At 38.2% G+C, this 17469-nt stretch overlaps 1 protein-coding gene across 1 annotated transcript in view; it reads right to left on the bottom strand.

Moving 5' to 3' along the window:
- Positions 1-14172: 14172 nt before the first annotated feature.
- The window catches only part of MARCKS (myristoylated alanine rich protein kinase C substrate), a 10056-nt gene continuing 6759 nt past the window's right edge, over positions 14173-17469 (bottom strand). Inside the window, exon 2 of the mRNA XM_040474619.1 lies at positions 14173-17466. Coding sequence (XP_040330553.1) covers positions 17097-17466 — 370 coding nt within the window. The 3' untranslated portion in view covers positions 14173-17096. The remainder of the gene's footprint in view (positions 17467-17469) is intronic.

Below are 17469 nucleotides of genomic sequence, written 5' to 3'. Positions count from 1 at the left end.
TTAACATTTATTTATTTTTGAGACAGAGAGAGACACAGCATGAATGGGGGAGGGGCAGAGAGAGGGGGAGACACAGAATCAGAACCAGGCTCCAGGCTCTGAGGCATCAGCCCAGAGCCCGACGCAGGGCTCGAACTCACGGACCGCGAGATCGTGACCTGAGCTGAAGTCGGACGCTCAACCGACTGAGCCACCCAGGCGCCCCAACATTGCTGTATTTTAAACATGTTTGAAAGTATTTAATTTTTTGCATCATCACCTATCACTTTTAAAGTTATTTCTATAGTGTCTACATAAATTATTATTCCTGAATTTTTCTAACATGGACCAAATACTCTGTGTGTTATATATTGTGTTGTCTTTTCATATAAATATATTAACGAATCACCAAGAAGTAGGAGCCATCGTTAAGCCATGCGGTTTTAGCTGGGTTTATAAAATATGGTTATTATAACAATGTCCCAGTGTGGTAAGTGGACTTATTCAATTTATACTTACCAGTCAAAAAGTAATGCCCCCAAGTGAAACCTGGACAATACATTTCTAACAGCCAATGCCAGATGCAGAACCCCATGGTCAGTCATTCCTTGGATTATATCTTCATCCAGAATTGTGCTGTGTTTGAAATCTTCAGCTTCAAACCTGTCATCAAATTATCTTCTATTTGTTGAGCTTTACTTTCCTTGCTTCCATTAACTACCCCTGGCGTCCTCCTGGGTTCTGCTGATTTCCCATCATCTTCCATTTCTTCTGGATTCCTTTCCCGTATTGCTTGGCCCATAGCCTTAAATCTTTCACACCGCATTCCACATTCTTTTGTCCTTCTCCTGCTCTTGTCCTGTCCATCCTTGATCTTGGGTCAGTTTATTATCTGTTTTAGCTATATCTGAGCTGGCAGAGAAAAATCTTATCATTGTGTTGAGGGCGGCATTGCAAAATCATATATTTTTTTTGACCGACTATTCTACTCGTTCTTAACTTCTCTTACTCATTTCCCACAGAGATGCTGCCAAACTTTTCATTCTCCTTCAGCTGTCCTTCTTATCCCCAAGAACTCACATCAAGGTATGACCTTGCCTCTTCTTTCACCTAAAAAATAGAAGCCATCAGGCTTGACCCCTCTCGATTTCTCCTTCCAGAAGCTTACCAATATTTGCAGGCTAGCTTTTCACTAAATCTTTAAACCCGAGTGTAAAAACCACTTCTTTGCATGGCCTACCCTGAATCATTCTCTCCCAATGCAATATATATATATATATATATATATGTATATATTTAATTTCTAAGTTTATTTATTTAAGAGAAAGAGAGAAAGCAAGTGGGGGAGGGGCAGAGAGAGAGAGAGAGAGAGAGAGAGAACCAAGCAGGCTCCATGCTATCAGCTCAGACCCCCAACTCCGGGACTGAACTCATTAACTGTGAGATCATGACTTGAGCAGAAATCAGGAGTCTGACACTCAATTGTAGTGGGTGCCTCTACTAAATATATTTTAATTTTTAGCTCAGAAAATGTAGCCTGTAATACTTATAATATTTATGGGTTAACTTTTTTAAATAGGTAATACATTCATACTGTATAAAATTCCAAAGGTACAAAGAGAAATCAGTACATATTCTTCTACTCCTGGAACTAGATACCCAGTTTCTTGTGTATTCTCTAAAGATATTCTTGGGCACATGTAAGCAATTAAGTGTATTCTTCCCCACCCACACTTTTTGTATACATAGATACTATCATATTATACACACTGTTATACACCCATCACTTAACAATGGATGCCAGAAATTATTCCAAGTCAGTATATAAAGTATTAGCTCTTTCTATTTTACAGATGCATGGCTTGGTAGAATACAGACGGCCACAAATTCTTTGCCACTCTTCTACTTAAAGAGATGGAGTCTATTTTCCCCCCCTTGTATCTGGGCTGCCCTCGTAACTTATTTTGTCAACGGAATGAGGTAGAAATGATGCCGTATAACTTCTGAGGCTGGGCCTTAAGCAATCTGCAGCCTTATGTGCTGGGAACACTCCCTCTTGGAAGCTAGCCATCACGCTGGAAGAAGACCAAGCTATGAGGAGAGGCCACATGGATGAGAGTTTATGCTAATGCACTATGTCAACAATCCCAGCTGATTTTCCTTCCAACAGCCCGTACCAACTGCCAGCCATGTAAGTGAGCCATCTTGGGCATTCCAGCCTAGCTGAATCTCCAGAAAACTGCAACCCCAAATGACATCACCTACAACAGAACTCCCTAGCTAAGCCCCGTCACCCACAGAATTTTGAGAACAGGTCAATAATGGTTATTGTTGTAAGCTACTATGTTCAGGGTAGTTTGTGAACAGCGATTAATAACCGACAGCACATAGTAGGTCCATCATATGGATGTACTCTAATTTATAGAATCCAACCTCTGTTGATGGACATTCTGGTTGTTTTTTCTTCTGCTGGTCTTTTATTATTACAGATAATCCTGCAATTAATTATAATGTATGATGTCATTTTGCTTGCGTGAGCATATCTGTGGGATGAGTTCTTAAAAGTAGAATTGCTCGATACAAGAGGATATGCATTTATCGTTTTGATAGCTATTGCAAAATTGTCATCCTCGGAGACTTTACTAATTTACACTTCTATCAATGATATATGAAAGTCACTGCTCTCCCACACCCTCAGTAATACTGTGTGTTATCAGACTTTTTGATTTTTGTTAACTCTAATAGGCAGAAAGATAGAATTTCAATCTGTAGTTCCATTTTTATAAATGAAGATACTGTAATACAGTTTAGAGCCACTTGTATTTTCTCTTAAGTGACCAGTCCCTGTCCCTTGCTCAGATTCTATAGGCGTATTGGTTTTTCAAATAATTTATAAAAACTCTTAAGGGAATTTAACCATGTATTTTTTATTTTAAATTTTATTAGTATTATTATTTTAGAATATTTATTTATTTATTGGGGTGGGGGGCAGAGAGAAGAGAAAGAATCCCAAGCAGACTTTGTGCTGTCAGTGCAGAACCCGAATCAGGGCTTGAACCCATGGACCATGAGCTCATGACCTGAGTTAAAATGGAAAGTCAAATGCTTAACCCACTGAGCCACCTAGACGCCTCATTAAATTTCTTTTTAAATGTTTATTTATTTATTTTGAGAGAGAGAGAGAGAGAGAGAGAGAGAGAGTGTGTGTGTGTGTGTGTGTGTGTGTGTATGAGTGGGGGAGGGGCAGAGAGAGAGGAAGAGAGAGAATCTCAAACAGGCCCCACACTGTCAGTGCAGGGCCCCACGTGGGGCTTGATCTCACGAACCATGAGACCATAATCCGAGCCAAAATCAAGAGTCAGATACTTAACAGACTGAGCCACCCAGGAGCCCCTAATATAAGCAGTGAAGGGGCCCTGGCTGGCCCAGTTAGTAGTACATGTGACTTCTGATCTTGGGGTCATGAGTTCAAGCCTTGTGTTAGATGTAGAGCTTACTTAAAAAAAATAAACAAAATAAATATAATATAGAGATTACTTTAAAAAATAAATAAAATATGTATAATATAAGGAGTATTTTTTCCAGTGTGTCATTTTTCTTTTGATTTCGGTTAGAATTATGTGGTCAAAGTTATATTACAGTGGGGTAGGGTCTTTGGCATTCTGATACTTAGACTTTTTTTTTCACATTTTTATTTTAATTGTTTTTAGCATTTAAGTCTTCTCTAAGATATGGATCTTTTTTTTTTTCTTTCCAGATGGCTTTCTGTTGTATTTCATGATCCATTTACAAACCTGGCTTGTAGTCCTGTACTCCTCAAGGACAGGAAACCTGTCTCTTTAATGGCTGAACCCTGAAAACCCAGAACAGTTCATACATAAAAGACTTTCAGGGCAACTGGGTGGCTCAGTTGGTTGAGCATCTGACTCCTGATTTCGGCTCAGGTCATAATCTCACAGTTTGTGGGTTCGAGCCTGCACTGGGCTCTGCGTTGTCAGCAGGGAGCCTGTTTGGGGATTCACTCTCTTCCTCTTTCTCTGACCCTTCTCCAGGTGCATGCACTCTCTCTCTCTCTCTCAAAAATAAATAAATAAACATTTTTAAAAAGACTCTCAATAAGTATTGATAGCCGTTTGAAAAACTCTGGTTCTGCACTGAATTCTACAGATAAAATCACTCTTTCTCTCCCTTTTTTTTAATTCATTTTTGAGAGAGAGAGGGAGCAAGAGAGAACGCGTGCAAGTGAGCCAGGGACAGAGAGAGAGGGAGAGAGAGTATGGAGCCCAAAGTGGGGCTCGAGCTTACATGATACAGGGCTCGAACTCACAAACCGTGAGATCATGACTTGAGCCAAAGTCGGATGCTTAACCGACTGAGCCACCCAGGCGTCCCTAAAAGTACTCTTTCTGACATCATCAGGGAAGATTTTGTATGAGAAAGATTTTGTAAGATTTTCTTGAGAAAGAGCAAAAAGGCTTCACTTTGAACGCCCATGTTGGAAGCACTGTGACTTAATTTTGGGTGATATGGGAATACTTTTGAGTCTCTCTTTTCTCTGGCTTTATTTACTACCCACCAGGCGTGACTGCTATTTCTTCCAATGCTAATCAATTAATACGACAGATGTCAAACACTTGATCACCCTGCACACAGAGATAGAGGTCTGGAATGTTAGTGGATACTTTAACCGTATCTAACCTCTACACAATAATTAATTTTAATTGCTTTTCACACTGGTTACATGACCTCCTAACTTCCTGGTACTGGTTTAACTTTGTGGAGAAACTAAGAAAAGAAAACAAAAAACAAAAATAAAAAAAAACCCACAAGAAAACCCTGATGTGAAACTCTTAAAAAACAGATGTGAAATATGTTTTAAATGTTCTATATGCAAATATAAAACATACTGATAACAAAGGAAACATGTTGCTTTCATTGTTTGCTTTGGGTGCTGCCTCTCTTCTCCCAAAGAATATCACTGCCTTAAACTCTATTCCTCAACAGACACCGCCTGCTTCTGTAAATCACCTTCAGATTTATCTAATGATCAAAAGTCTTTACCACCTGCTCACGCTCTACCTCTAGTATTCCAAGTGACTAACATTTTTTTTTAAGTTTATTTATTTTTGAGAGAGAGACAAATTGTGAGCAGGGAAGGGGCAGAGAGAGAGGGAGACACAGAATCCGAAGCAGGCTCCAGGCTCTGAGCTGTCAGTGTAGAGCCCGAGGCAGGGATGGAAATCAGAAACCTCCAGATCATGACCTGAGCCGAAGTGGTCACTTAACTGACTGAGCCACTCCGGCGCCCCCCCAAGTAACTAACATTTGTAATGGTTCTTGGTAATCTCCCGGATAGGCAAGTCCTATCCTATCTCCCGGATAGGACATGTAGGCAAGCACATGTGCACTCAAATATTCTGTCTCGCTTCTTTTCATTCCTGTGTGCTTCAGTCAAAAGAGGAAATGTTTTAGGAATAAAGGTATCGTTAGAAACTTAAGAAACCACCAAAGTATTGCTTGAGAGAGCTGTGGTTGAGAGGGACCAAAAAGGATGATAGGAGGTCATTCTTTCTTTCCAAGAATGGCCTCTTCCCTGTAAAGATAAGTATTACAAATAATGATTAATACACACTTATTTAACCCCCTTCAAGTGAATCAGGAACCCCTCTCCCATGGGTACACTCTACTTATATACTGCCTTTCCCTTGTGTTTCTCAAAAGACTACAGGGAAAACATTCTCCTGAGAGGTTGAGCTTTAGCTGGTATATTTCACCAACTAAAAAATTTTTTTGTTCGGTTTTATGCTAGACGTACACATTTCACCTAGTGGTTGAACATATAAGAAATATATATCTTTATACTTAAATATATATGGCTAATGACTCTTCTTCAATATGCGATCTTCATAGTAGATTATATTTATTCAGAAAACGTGAAACCATCTATTTGAAATTATCTCTAGTAAAGCTTGTTAAAATATAACACATCTACTTGTAGGGTTATAATCCTTCCCACCCCTTACGTCCCATCCCTGCCCCAGCCAACTTTAAGGGAAAAAAATGGGGGCGCCTGGGTTGAGCAGCTGACTTTTGATTTCAGCTCAGGTCATGATCCCAGGGTGGTGGAATCGAACCTCACATCAGGCTCTGCATGGAGAGATTCTATCTCTCCCTCTGCCCCCTTCTCCACGTATAGGCTATATGTCTTAAAAAAAAAAAAAGGATTTTTACAAAAGTAAAGTACAAAATTTACAAAAGTAAATAAAGAAGATGACATAAATGGAATCTGATATGTACATCTCAAATGGTTTTACTGCATAAATTATGTCTCAATGGTTTTTGAATCTTGATAATAATTTGCATGGCTAAAACATACCATTAAAGGATACAATATCCTATAATAAAAAACAAAAGTATTTACCATATGGCTTGATCATATGTATTTGTATCCAAATGCACCCATTTATAATATATCAGGGCATAACAGCTCCAGGTTATTTGAAGAACATTACTTGATAAAGAGCAATAAAGGCAGAGGAATTGATGGAAAGTCTTCCACCTCCTTCCCCTACTACTGCCCTTGTAATCCACCAAAAAATAGTTTATTCAAGTTTTCCATTTGAAGTCTTCCTTTACTCAGGAATATAGCACATCCAATAGGTATTGTCGTGATTTCAAGATGGCCAAAATTTCTTTGACACTTCTCCCACCGAGAGGTGGTGTCCATGTACTTCTGTCCTAGAGTCTGAATGGGTTCTGTGACTATTTTGACAAACAAAGTGTAGCGGAAGTGAGCTGTGCCAGTTTCTGAGACAAGGCTATGAGAGATTGGCAGCCTCTATTTCCTGTCCCTTGGAACACTGTCTTGAAACTCCACCGCTGGGAGAAGCCAGCTGCCTTGCAGCATGGCTAAGTATCCTGAAACAGCCATGAGTGTAGAGGGTGCAGGGACCTGCTAGATCTCTCTCTGCTGTTCCAGCCATCCCAGCTCAGGAACCAAGACCAGTGTCGAGGAACCATCTGAGGCCTTCTAATCCTAGCAAACACCCATGAAGAAGAATGAAGATCCCAGACATATGGCCCCAATCTCGCTATCCCAGCCGTCTCCAGTTATTCAAGCAACACTAACTGGTGACCACAAACATCATGTATCAGAGACAAGCTGTCCCTGCTGTGCCTGCTCTAATCCCTGACCCACAGAATCTTCATGGATATGATTGTTCTCTTGATTCTGGTGATGGTTTCACAGATGTGTACACATCAAATTGTGCCCTTTAACTCTGTGAAGTTTACTGTATAGTAATTACACATCAGTAATGCTTTACACAAAGAAAAAATAAATTGTTGTTGTTTTATACTACTGAGTTTTCAGATGGTTTATAATCTGACAGTAGATAAACTGAATATGTATCTTCCGTATTTTACGTTTTTCTGCTGTTTACTAAAACGTTATCAAATATAAACTTGACATATAAATTTAAAAGATATACCAAGTATTGTTTTGTAGAATATTTGAATTGATTTTCATCTAATGTCTGTAATCAAGGCCATACGATAATTAACTGTGTTTGACATTTTAAAAAATCACATTATAAATTAGTAGTAGTAGTACTGGTATTATTTTTAATGTGCGATTTTCCCACCAGAACAGATTCTAGATATGCAGTACATTCACTCTTATGTTTCTAGATTGCAGTCCTTTCCCTAGAACATATTATGTTTGCCAAAATGAAGAATGAAGTATGACATAGATTAAGTAGAAATCTGTCTTGTAAAAAAATCTTTATGTAAAACATCTTAATTAAAACATAGTGCAAATGATTTCAGGGTACCAGCAGAGTATCTAAGGTATTACTCAACGTTGAACCAAAAAATGTAAATACTATGAAATAAATAATAATAGCAAACATCCACTGAATACTTCTCAACTCCTAGACAGTAGACTAGGTGCGCTCATTCCTAACAGCTGGCACTCTTTTAACTCTCAATTGGACATGTAAGAACACTGAGGCTCAGATAGATGAAGTGATGTACCTAATATAAAAAGTTTGCATGTGGCAGAACCAGATCTTGACTCCAGCACCTAAGTGCCTAATCATCACTTCATTCTTGTACTTTCATTAGTAAATAATATTATAATCACAAGTCTAACCAATAAGAAGGAGTTGTAGAGAAGAACAAAAAAGAAAGACAAGTCAGTAGCCTTTATTGTGCCTGGTTCTTCTTTACCATAGGTCAGAGACCCATGATGGTTATTATTATAACCAGATGCTATGTTTTAAAAAATTAATGAGTGCTGGGGCGCCTGGGTGGCGCAGTCGGTTAAGCGTCCGACTTCAGCCAGGTCACGATCTCGCGGTCCGTGAGTTCGAGCCCCGCGTCAGGCTCTGGGCTGATGGCTCAGAGCCTGGAGCCTGTTTCCGATTCTGTGTCTCCCTCTCTCTCCGTCCCTCCCCCGCTCATGCTCTGTCTCTCTCTGTCCCAAAAATAAATAAACGTTGAAAAAAAAATTTAGAAAAAAATTAATGAGTGCTGAAACGAAATTATAGATTTTCAACTAAAGAATCTTTAGCGAATTCAACTTCTGGTCAAAATACCCTCCTTTAACCAAATCTAAAACCTCATTCAACCATTGTTACCTATAATCTTAGGGAGCATTTGGTAGATATGGCACGTTCCAAAAACTTCAAGGAACAAAGAAAGGAGGTGACAAAATTTAAAAATCCAGAAATTTTGTTTAAAAAAATTTTTTTAAAGATTTCTTAAAAATTTTTTTTTTTAATTTGAGAGAAATAAAGGGAGTGTGCATGAGCTGGGAAGAGGGACAGAGTGAGAGAAAGAGAGAGACAGAGAGAGAGAGAATCTTAAGCAGGCTCTACGCTCAGCACCAAATCCAATGCCGGGCTCAATCCCACGACCCTGAGATCATGACCTGAGCTGAAATCAAGGGTCTGATTGATGCTTGACCAGCTGAGCCATGCAGGTGCCCCTAAAATTTTTATTATTAAAAATAGAGAGCACACATTCAGATTTATGCTTGATTTTATAATATATTGTAGAGGTATATTTGTATTAAATATATGTAACTATAAAATCATATTTATGTCTTTAGAAAACTATATATCAAATTATGCGTAAGCATGAATGTGTTTCTATTATTTATTTTGTATATAAGTTTACATATCTAAAATATGCATATATTACTTGTAAATATACTTTTGATAACAAAATTGGAATTCAGAACAGTAAGAAAGTAGGGAGGGAGCATGCTTTATGAACAACTAGTTTTAACGAGTCTTCCTGATCTAAACAAACAAAAAAACCCTGCACTTTCTTAATAAATATGCTTATTCTGTGTTTCAAGTCTCCAGAAGTTATGGCAGAAATACTTCACAAGAAATAATCTTCATTTGATATTACTGTATTTTTTACTGATTGTATATTAAGTTCTTCTTTGTTCACTAAGCATTAATAAGCATGCAAAATCTTTGTGCTCTGTATGAGAATGCTAAAAAATGTAGATTTCCTCAAGGGATTTGAATAACTTTCATTATTGTTTGGAGGAAACTCTGGTATTTGCATATTTTGGGTTTGTTTTAAATAAATGCATCATTGGAGTTCTGATAAATTTCACTTCTAGACCAGATAAAATTTTAAGTGTAGAAGCTATATACCAATAAATTTAAAAAATTTGAATTCTCATTTAAAAAATTTTTAAATTCTTGGGGCGCCTGGGTGGCGCAGTCGGTTAAGCGTCCGACTTCAGCCAGGTCACGATCTCGCGGTCCGTGAGTTCGAGCCCCGCGTCGGGCTCTGGGCTGATGGCTCCGAGCCTGGAGCCTGTTTCCGATTCTGTCTCCCTCTCTCTCTGCCCCTCCCCCGTTCATGCTCTGTCTCTCTCTGTCCCAAAAATAAATAAACGTTGAAAAAAAAATTTTTTTTAAAAATTTTTTTAAAATTCTTAGCAATAACTTAGGCTTTTAAAATATCGGGAAGCATATGAAAAAAGGAAAGTAAGACATTCTTTGTCCTACTATAATCCAATTCATGAACTAGATAGCATTCTAAAGAAGAGAAAAATGACCCTTGTTGAGATAATTCACTTTTCTTCTTAATAATTAATATTTTATAAATTGACCTGACCAAGTCCGTAGGCCCCTTTTTCTTTACAATTCACCAAGAGTCTTCAAATCTATTAACATATTACTTATTTTAGATGACCTGTTGCCTCAGCCAGTGCTTACCAGTTTTTCCAAAACATTAAAATAAGTAGTTCTAGTTGGTAGTTTGCTTAGAAAAGATTATTACTGTATGGTCACTTAAATTCAACTTCTTCAAAACTTCTTTATGAGAGCCATTAATTAATCCTGCCACAGGAGTCTCTGGCCTATACAATAAGCATATTTTTTCTTTCAAAATTACCAATTTCACTGACCCATACCCCAGGAGAGCAGTTTTAGTATCTTGCTGGCGGAATTAGTAATGTACGTTCACAACGTGTTCTATTTGGTGCGCTGCGTTATCAAGCACCAACATGTAAGTCTCTGTGACTGGAGACTGCTGAGTCTCCTCAAACTCATACATTTCCAGACATTTTTCTTACTACATGGAATAAGGCGTTATATTGGTAAATTTTGATGACATTTAAATATGATTATACAGCAGTAATTAGAGGGTAAGAAAAAAATTGCGATGCCTCCCATTTCTTTGAAATTGTATAAACAGACGGCTTCTCAGCATGAAACCCCAACTAAAGTTAGGGGTGTGCCAACACTTAAATACGTAAACCCATTTCATGTGAATAAAATAAATATTGAGTTTCATTTACCTTTTAGCACATACTTGAGTAGCATCTTAATAAAATTTAAACTGATTGCATTTATTGAATTCTATAACTTCAAAGCATAATCAGCCATGAGCCAGTTTGAGCATCATTTATATTACTTACATTAGTAAGTTTAAATCTATAAATGTATAATGATACTAAACAAACAAATACCATCATTGGTCACCCTTGAAGGGTGTTAGGGAACCAACTCATTACTCTGAAAATCAGTAAATAAAGTGAGAGAATTAAACATTTATTCTGCATTTCCATTAACAAAGGACAACCGATGGGCAACCAAATGGTTGATGAGGGATAGTTTCTCTTTATAGAAATAACTGAACAAATAAATGAAAAAGGAAAGACAATCGGAATAACACCATTTGGCAACTCTGTATTAATGGATTTAAGCAAAAAATCAATGGCTTTAAACATCACAAAAAGAGAAATGACCAAACATTGTGTGCCTCCTGATAGAAATACATCACCTGTGTGATACAGCCCTTTGAATCTGATCAAGCCTCTCCAGGTCTGTTGGAAATTTACAGAAAATACAAGAAATACAGGAAAGACAAAATAATGTAGTAAATGACAGCATGAGGGCAATCAAAAACTACTTGGATACTGTAGCACAAATAACTCAGTTTCTTGCACAAGTAGTTGCAAGGGAAAATAGAGATGGTTAATTCAGACATAACATTAGTTACGTATTCAGACAAAACATAACATAGTGTTTTTAGACAATATTTTTTACTATTTGTGTTCCAGAGATCTTTCCTATCAACTCATTGATAATTAAGATAGCAATATAATTTACCTTTCTAATTTTTAAATTATCGTTTCTCGGGGCGCCTGGGTGGCGCAGTCGGTTGAGCGTACGACTTCAGCTCAGGTCACTATCTCGCGGTCCGGGAGTTCGAGCCCCGCGTCGGGCTCCGGGCTGATGGCTCGGAGCCTGGAGCCTGTTTCCGATTCTGTGTCTCCTTCTCTCTCTCTCTGCCCCTCCCCCGTTCATGCTCTGTCTCTCTCTGTCCCCAAAATAAAAAATAAACGTTGAAAAAAAATTATCATTGCTCTCTTAAGGTAACAAACACAAGAATACAATTCTCAAGCTAGAAAGCAGTTTCTTTTCCACTGAGGGAAGAGAAAAAGCAAGCCTGTAAAATTCTTTACATCCCTGGGAAGGGACAATCTTCCCAAATCTTCCCTAGAAGTTCTGTATGAGTTTCTTACGGCTGCCAGAACAAAGTACCACAGACTGGGCGGCTTAAACAACAGATACTTATTCTCTCTCGCTTCTGGAGGCTGCAAGTCCAATATCAAAGTGCTGACAAGTTGGGTATCTTCTGAGGCCTCTCTCCTTGGCTTGTAGATGACCACTTTTTCATTGTGTCTTCACACGATTCTTTTCTCTCCATGCACATGCGCCCCTGGTATCTCTCAATGTGGACAATCTATTTCTTCGTATAATAACACGAGTCATGTTGGATTAGGGCCCGCCATAACACCTTTAGTTGAACTTAGTCACCTCTTTAAAGACCCTGTGTCCAAATACAGTCACATTCGAAAGTACTGGGGGTTAGTGCTTCGATATGTATGGGATGGGAGGAGGGCCAAAAGGTCCGTCTATAACAAGACGATTCAGAATCTCAACATATTTATTGATAACACTAATGCCGTATTAACGGCTTAAAGTGGTTTGTACTTCAGAAATAAAAGTTCAGTGTTAGCTCCAAAGCTAAACGAAGCTGATGAAATTAATCACATAAATTACACTTCGCAAAGTCTGTACTCAACATTCCTACTTAGTCCTCGACTCTCAGATCCTGGTTCTTCAGACCTGTCCTCTCCAATGTGGTAGCCACATGTGACTAGAGTGCACCTGAAATGTGGTTGCTCCAAACTGAGGTATGTTGTTAGTATATAATACACTGGGATTCCAAATACTTAGTAAGAAAAAAAAAAAGTAATATGTCTCAATGCTTTTCATGTTGATTACATGTTGAAGATTTTTTTGGATTATTAATTTAATGTTTTTTTTAATGTGATTATTTTAAAAGTTTAAGATTACATGTGGCTCTCATATTTCTGTTGGATGGTGCTTTCCAAAATATGGATGTATCAAAGCAAAAGTCTTGCTTTGAAGTCTTTCTTACACTTCCAATTTATCAAGAATCCCTTCCCTTTTCTCCACCCCTCCCCCCACCCCACTACACAAGTATTGAATTGTAGCACTATTTCCAGCCAGTCCTTAGCTCACATTTCAAACCTAAGGAACAGTGTCCCACTTGCTAGGAAGACAGCTTGTAATGCTAACTTAACGAATTCAGTTGAAATGTGTTGTATTGGAATCCTAAGCAAAAAGTCACCTTTCCCAGAAAGAAGTTGTAACAGTAATTGACAAAGATACTCTCATTTTTCATTTACTAGTAGTACTTAAAAAGTCTTGTGCTCTCATTTTATCAAAACACTAAAAGTGGGGTTATCAGGATTCCTAGAAATCTTGTAGTAATTATTTTATATATTCCCAGCTGCTAAATCTTATGGGGTATTTTGTTTTGTTTCAAAGTTGCTGTTGAGGGGTGCCTGGCTGGCTCAGTTGGTTGAGCATGACTCTAGATCTCGGGGTTGTACGTTGCTGTTGAGCAGTTGACAGGAACTGTAGACAGAAGTATTTCAGGGATCAGTAATTTATTACTTTTTCAGGTACATAAAATATAGGTAACATTCACATCTTTTGGAAGTATTTATTTCCCATTTTAAAAATAGCACTGTTGGGTGTAATTTAAAGGAGTGCTGGAACTTGAATCCCCAGCAGGGACTGGAACATTTACAGACGGAAAGCATTTTAAAATTCAAGTTTGCCACACCCTGCTTGAAGCACTTTCACATAGCTGGGAAGTGGGAAGGAAAAAAAAAATGCTTGATATTGCACAGTGAATGATTAAAGGAAAACTAAAGCTCATAGCTCTGTTACTTAACCAATTTTTTTAATTTTTAAAGCTAACTTGAATTACATTAGACTATACCCCCCCCTTCCAAAATATATGAATGTAAAAAGCACCCTTTCCCCAAATTTTTAATTGCAAAATATTGTTTAGATACATGAGGGGAAAATGTAGATACACTACATTGTTTCTCAAACGTATATCAAGACCTATCATTAAAGTTTTCAGTCGACTTGTTAACAGACGAGCTAACTCACCTTCAGTGGATCTAATTTTGTATCCTAAGTCCGTCAAGCATACCTTCCAAATCCCTTAAACTGAGTAATAGTTATACTTACCATCAACACTTAAGATTTGTTTTTCTCTAAAACTTCCATTTTAAAATTAAGTTTGTAAAAAATCCTATTTTAGCAAGCTTGATTATATCAACTGGTAAAACTTTATTTTACAATAGGAATTGAATCAAATGATTATTATAATCCAGAGGAAGTATTTCATAACCATAGCAAATGCTGTTATACATACTGCCAATACAGATTTAATAGACAATACTGAACTGTACAAGAGTTATTTATTTTTCCTTAATCTCAAAGCTATTGTTAGTAATACAAAAAGCCATATTAACATTTTTCCATTAGAAAACAATGTGATGTACAAAACTTTGGATGAAAAGATATATGTCAAATTTCATTTAATCATTTGGTGGAAAATCCACCACTCCATCAATACCACCCAAAGTGTTTTAGGCAAAGATTAAAATCAAAATAATGCACCTTAATTCAAGCTGTTAAAAAAACAAGCCTAGCAATATAGTTGGCTACATAGTATTTTTGACTACTGGCGAGTTAATTTTTAACCTCCCCCCCCCCTTTTTTTTGAGTCCTACCACATACCAGGCCCTCTACTTGGCAGAGTAGGTATTTGAGAAAAAGTTGCTAAGGTTGGAAAGACCCCATATAGCAGTCCTTTGGTTACCAGATTTGACTTTTACCTTTCAAACATCCTTCAAGATCGAGAAACCCCAACGAAAAGTACATACTTTTCCGAGTGCTATTTTATTAGTGGGGAGGGTATTAGGTAAGAGAGGTCATGAACTATTATTTATGATCCATTATTCCAGTTAATAGCACATGTCAAGAGCTAATTTATTTTTCTAATGGGTTTAAGATTCCGTGTTCGGCTGTTACAAATGTGGTTCACCGACTCACTGTGAACCAACCCTACAAGGCACACTGCTCAAAAACAGCGAAGCAGGTGTGCGTAAACTATTTTCCTTCGCATTTAATGAAGTAATGGTATTTGATACATCTTTATCTTCAAATTCAATTCAGTTTAGGGTCCAGCGAAGAAAAAAAAATCCAGTTATGGGGTGGTAAGAGCAAAGGTGAAACTAGTAAGGATTATTACTACATAAGGAAGTATTATTCTCTACCTTTTCTCCTTTGAGTAACAAGATACTAACACACTACTTTCATTTAAAAAAAAAAAATGTTTGCAACTATTGAATTGAGGCAAGTACTAAAAGGCCCATAAACTGACAATGTTGCCCATTCATCACCATCACTTCTTTACATAAGCCTGTTTTCCTAAGGTATAACACATAATCTAAGCAATATTTGGAAATTAGCCAAGCACTAAGGAATTACAACGGCAGGTAAAACACCACCAATTTCTGAAACACATTTGGCCACTTTTGCGGCCCATCTGCAGTTTGGATTAAATAGACTCTCACTCAGTATAAATTTAAGTTTCTGGACCTGCATGACAAAAAATGTATTTTAGGAAACTTCCATATGACATTTAAAGAGTCTTCGGGTCACATCACTTTCGTATTAAATGATTACTTTCTGACATGCTATATAACTACAATAAAAATAATTGTTGAGTTTTTAAATGAAAATTCAATGCAGGTAAATGGTTACAGACATGGAATGTTCTCAGAGCTTCCTGTATGTAATCTGACACCTCTGATTATGAATTTCAGTTTGAAAACTTCAGATTAAAAACCACAATAAAATTTACTCTTGATGGCATGCAAGATGTTCCTCAAAATTAACCTTAAGACCTAGAAGTCTTGGTAGAACATAAATAAACACAACAAATTTGTACATTTTATTCACATTTATTTTTCGCTTTTAGTGTGCTCACAGAAAATTAGAACACCTTAAGCAGGAGTTTAATAGCAATTTTTGTAAGCAAAGTTACATTCCATCTCTAAGTCAAATTGGTCAAAGCTTCTCCAGTATTTACAAAACATGATAGACAAGATGCTACACAAAACCATTGCATCTGAAGATTTTTTTCCTTTATTCTCAAAGACGACTGGAAAAGAAAGCATTGTCTGCTGTAATCAAAAACATACCACAGTATAAACAGTAACCATTCCACTTATCACAGCTTGGTTGAGTTTAAAATTTGTGTTTAAAAGGTCCAAGATGACTGCAGTTTTACAAAAATGGGCAGGGTGGAAAGTTGCAAACTTCATGTGCTTCTGGATATCAAGATTTGTTTTTATACAATAGTCACAGTTAAAAACACCCTGCTGGTAATACATAATTACACTTTATTAAGGTCATAAACCAGCAATAAACAATAAAGCCTATACAACTTGTAGTTCTACTTAATCACTGACTGGTACAGCTAACATGAGATAAGTGAAAAGTTCCTATGGTTTAAATGAACTCCTAAGACTATGATCTTTTTTAAAATCTGGGTATTGGTGTTTTTTTTTTTTTGTTTTTTCTTCTCTTTCCTTCTTAGTCAAGACTTGTAGTGTTGTAAACCTGCCTCACAAAATACATCGTAATAACTTTTCTTTAAAAAAAAAAGAAAAAGACTAAGCCTTTACACCATCATTTATTTCTAGCGGTACGTTACTCTTGGCAATGTCACGCACCACTTAAACTTCCCCATCGTGGCCCCTATCACTTCATCTGATATCCCTTTTGACCCACCCATCTCCTTCATATATGGGCATGTCCATAGATTGACAAAGAAAGTTTACATTTTTGAATAAAGATGCAAAGTATGCAAAAAACATTAATACTGATGCAAAAAATAAAAACAAAAGAGAAACAAGGCAGAGGAAGGTGTTTAAGCTCTCCTCGACCTGTTGGAATGGTGGTAACAGAATGATCTGAGATGGGATCTGTGGGGGGAGGAGGGGGTGGGGGAACAAAATTTGTTGCTTAAAAAGAAAAGGAAAATAAAAAAAAAGACATCTTTAAAATCAATCCCTGGTTGTAGACAAGTTCTCCAAAACCAGTACCTGGCACCACTCCAACAAACAAACGGGGGGGGGCGGGGGAGAAAAGTTCTTCGATTATCTCAAAACTCGGGCCCTTTTACTCTGCCGCCTCCGCTGGGGGGGCTTCTGGACTGCACTCGGGCTGGGCCTCCTGTGACGGGGCTGCGCAGGCTGACGAGGCTGTCGCGGCCGCCGCCTCCTCCGCGGGCGCCGCCTCCTGCTCCGGGGGCGCACCAGGCCCGGCGGCTGAGGGCGCCTCGCAGGCAGCGGCGCTGGCCCCGGCCTCCTCGGCCTTCTCCTCGGCCTTGCTGGGCTCCTCGGGGGGCTTGGCCTCCTCGCTGGCGGCTGGCTTCTCGGGCGCGACGGCGGCCTCTTCGGGCTTGGCCTCCTGCGGGTCGCCGCCCGCCGCCCCCTCCTCACCCGCCGCGGCCTCCTCGCCCGGCGCCGCGGCCGCCTGCTCCCCGGAGGCC

This window comes from Herpailurus yagouaroundi, unplaced genomic scaffold, assembly GCF_014898765.1.
Source record: "Herpailurus yagouaroundi ecotype Mexico unplaced genomic scaffold, PumYag 139, whole genome shotgun sequence".
NCBI lineage: Eukaryota > Metazoa > Chordata > Mammalia > Carnivora > Felidae > Herpailurus > Herpailurus yagouaroundi.
This window is presented reverse-complemented; position numbering and strand designations above follow the sequence as displayed.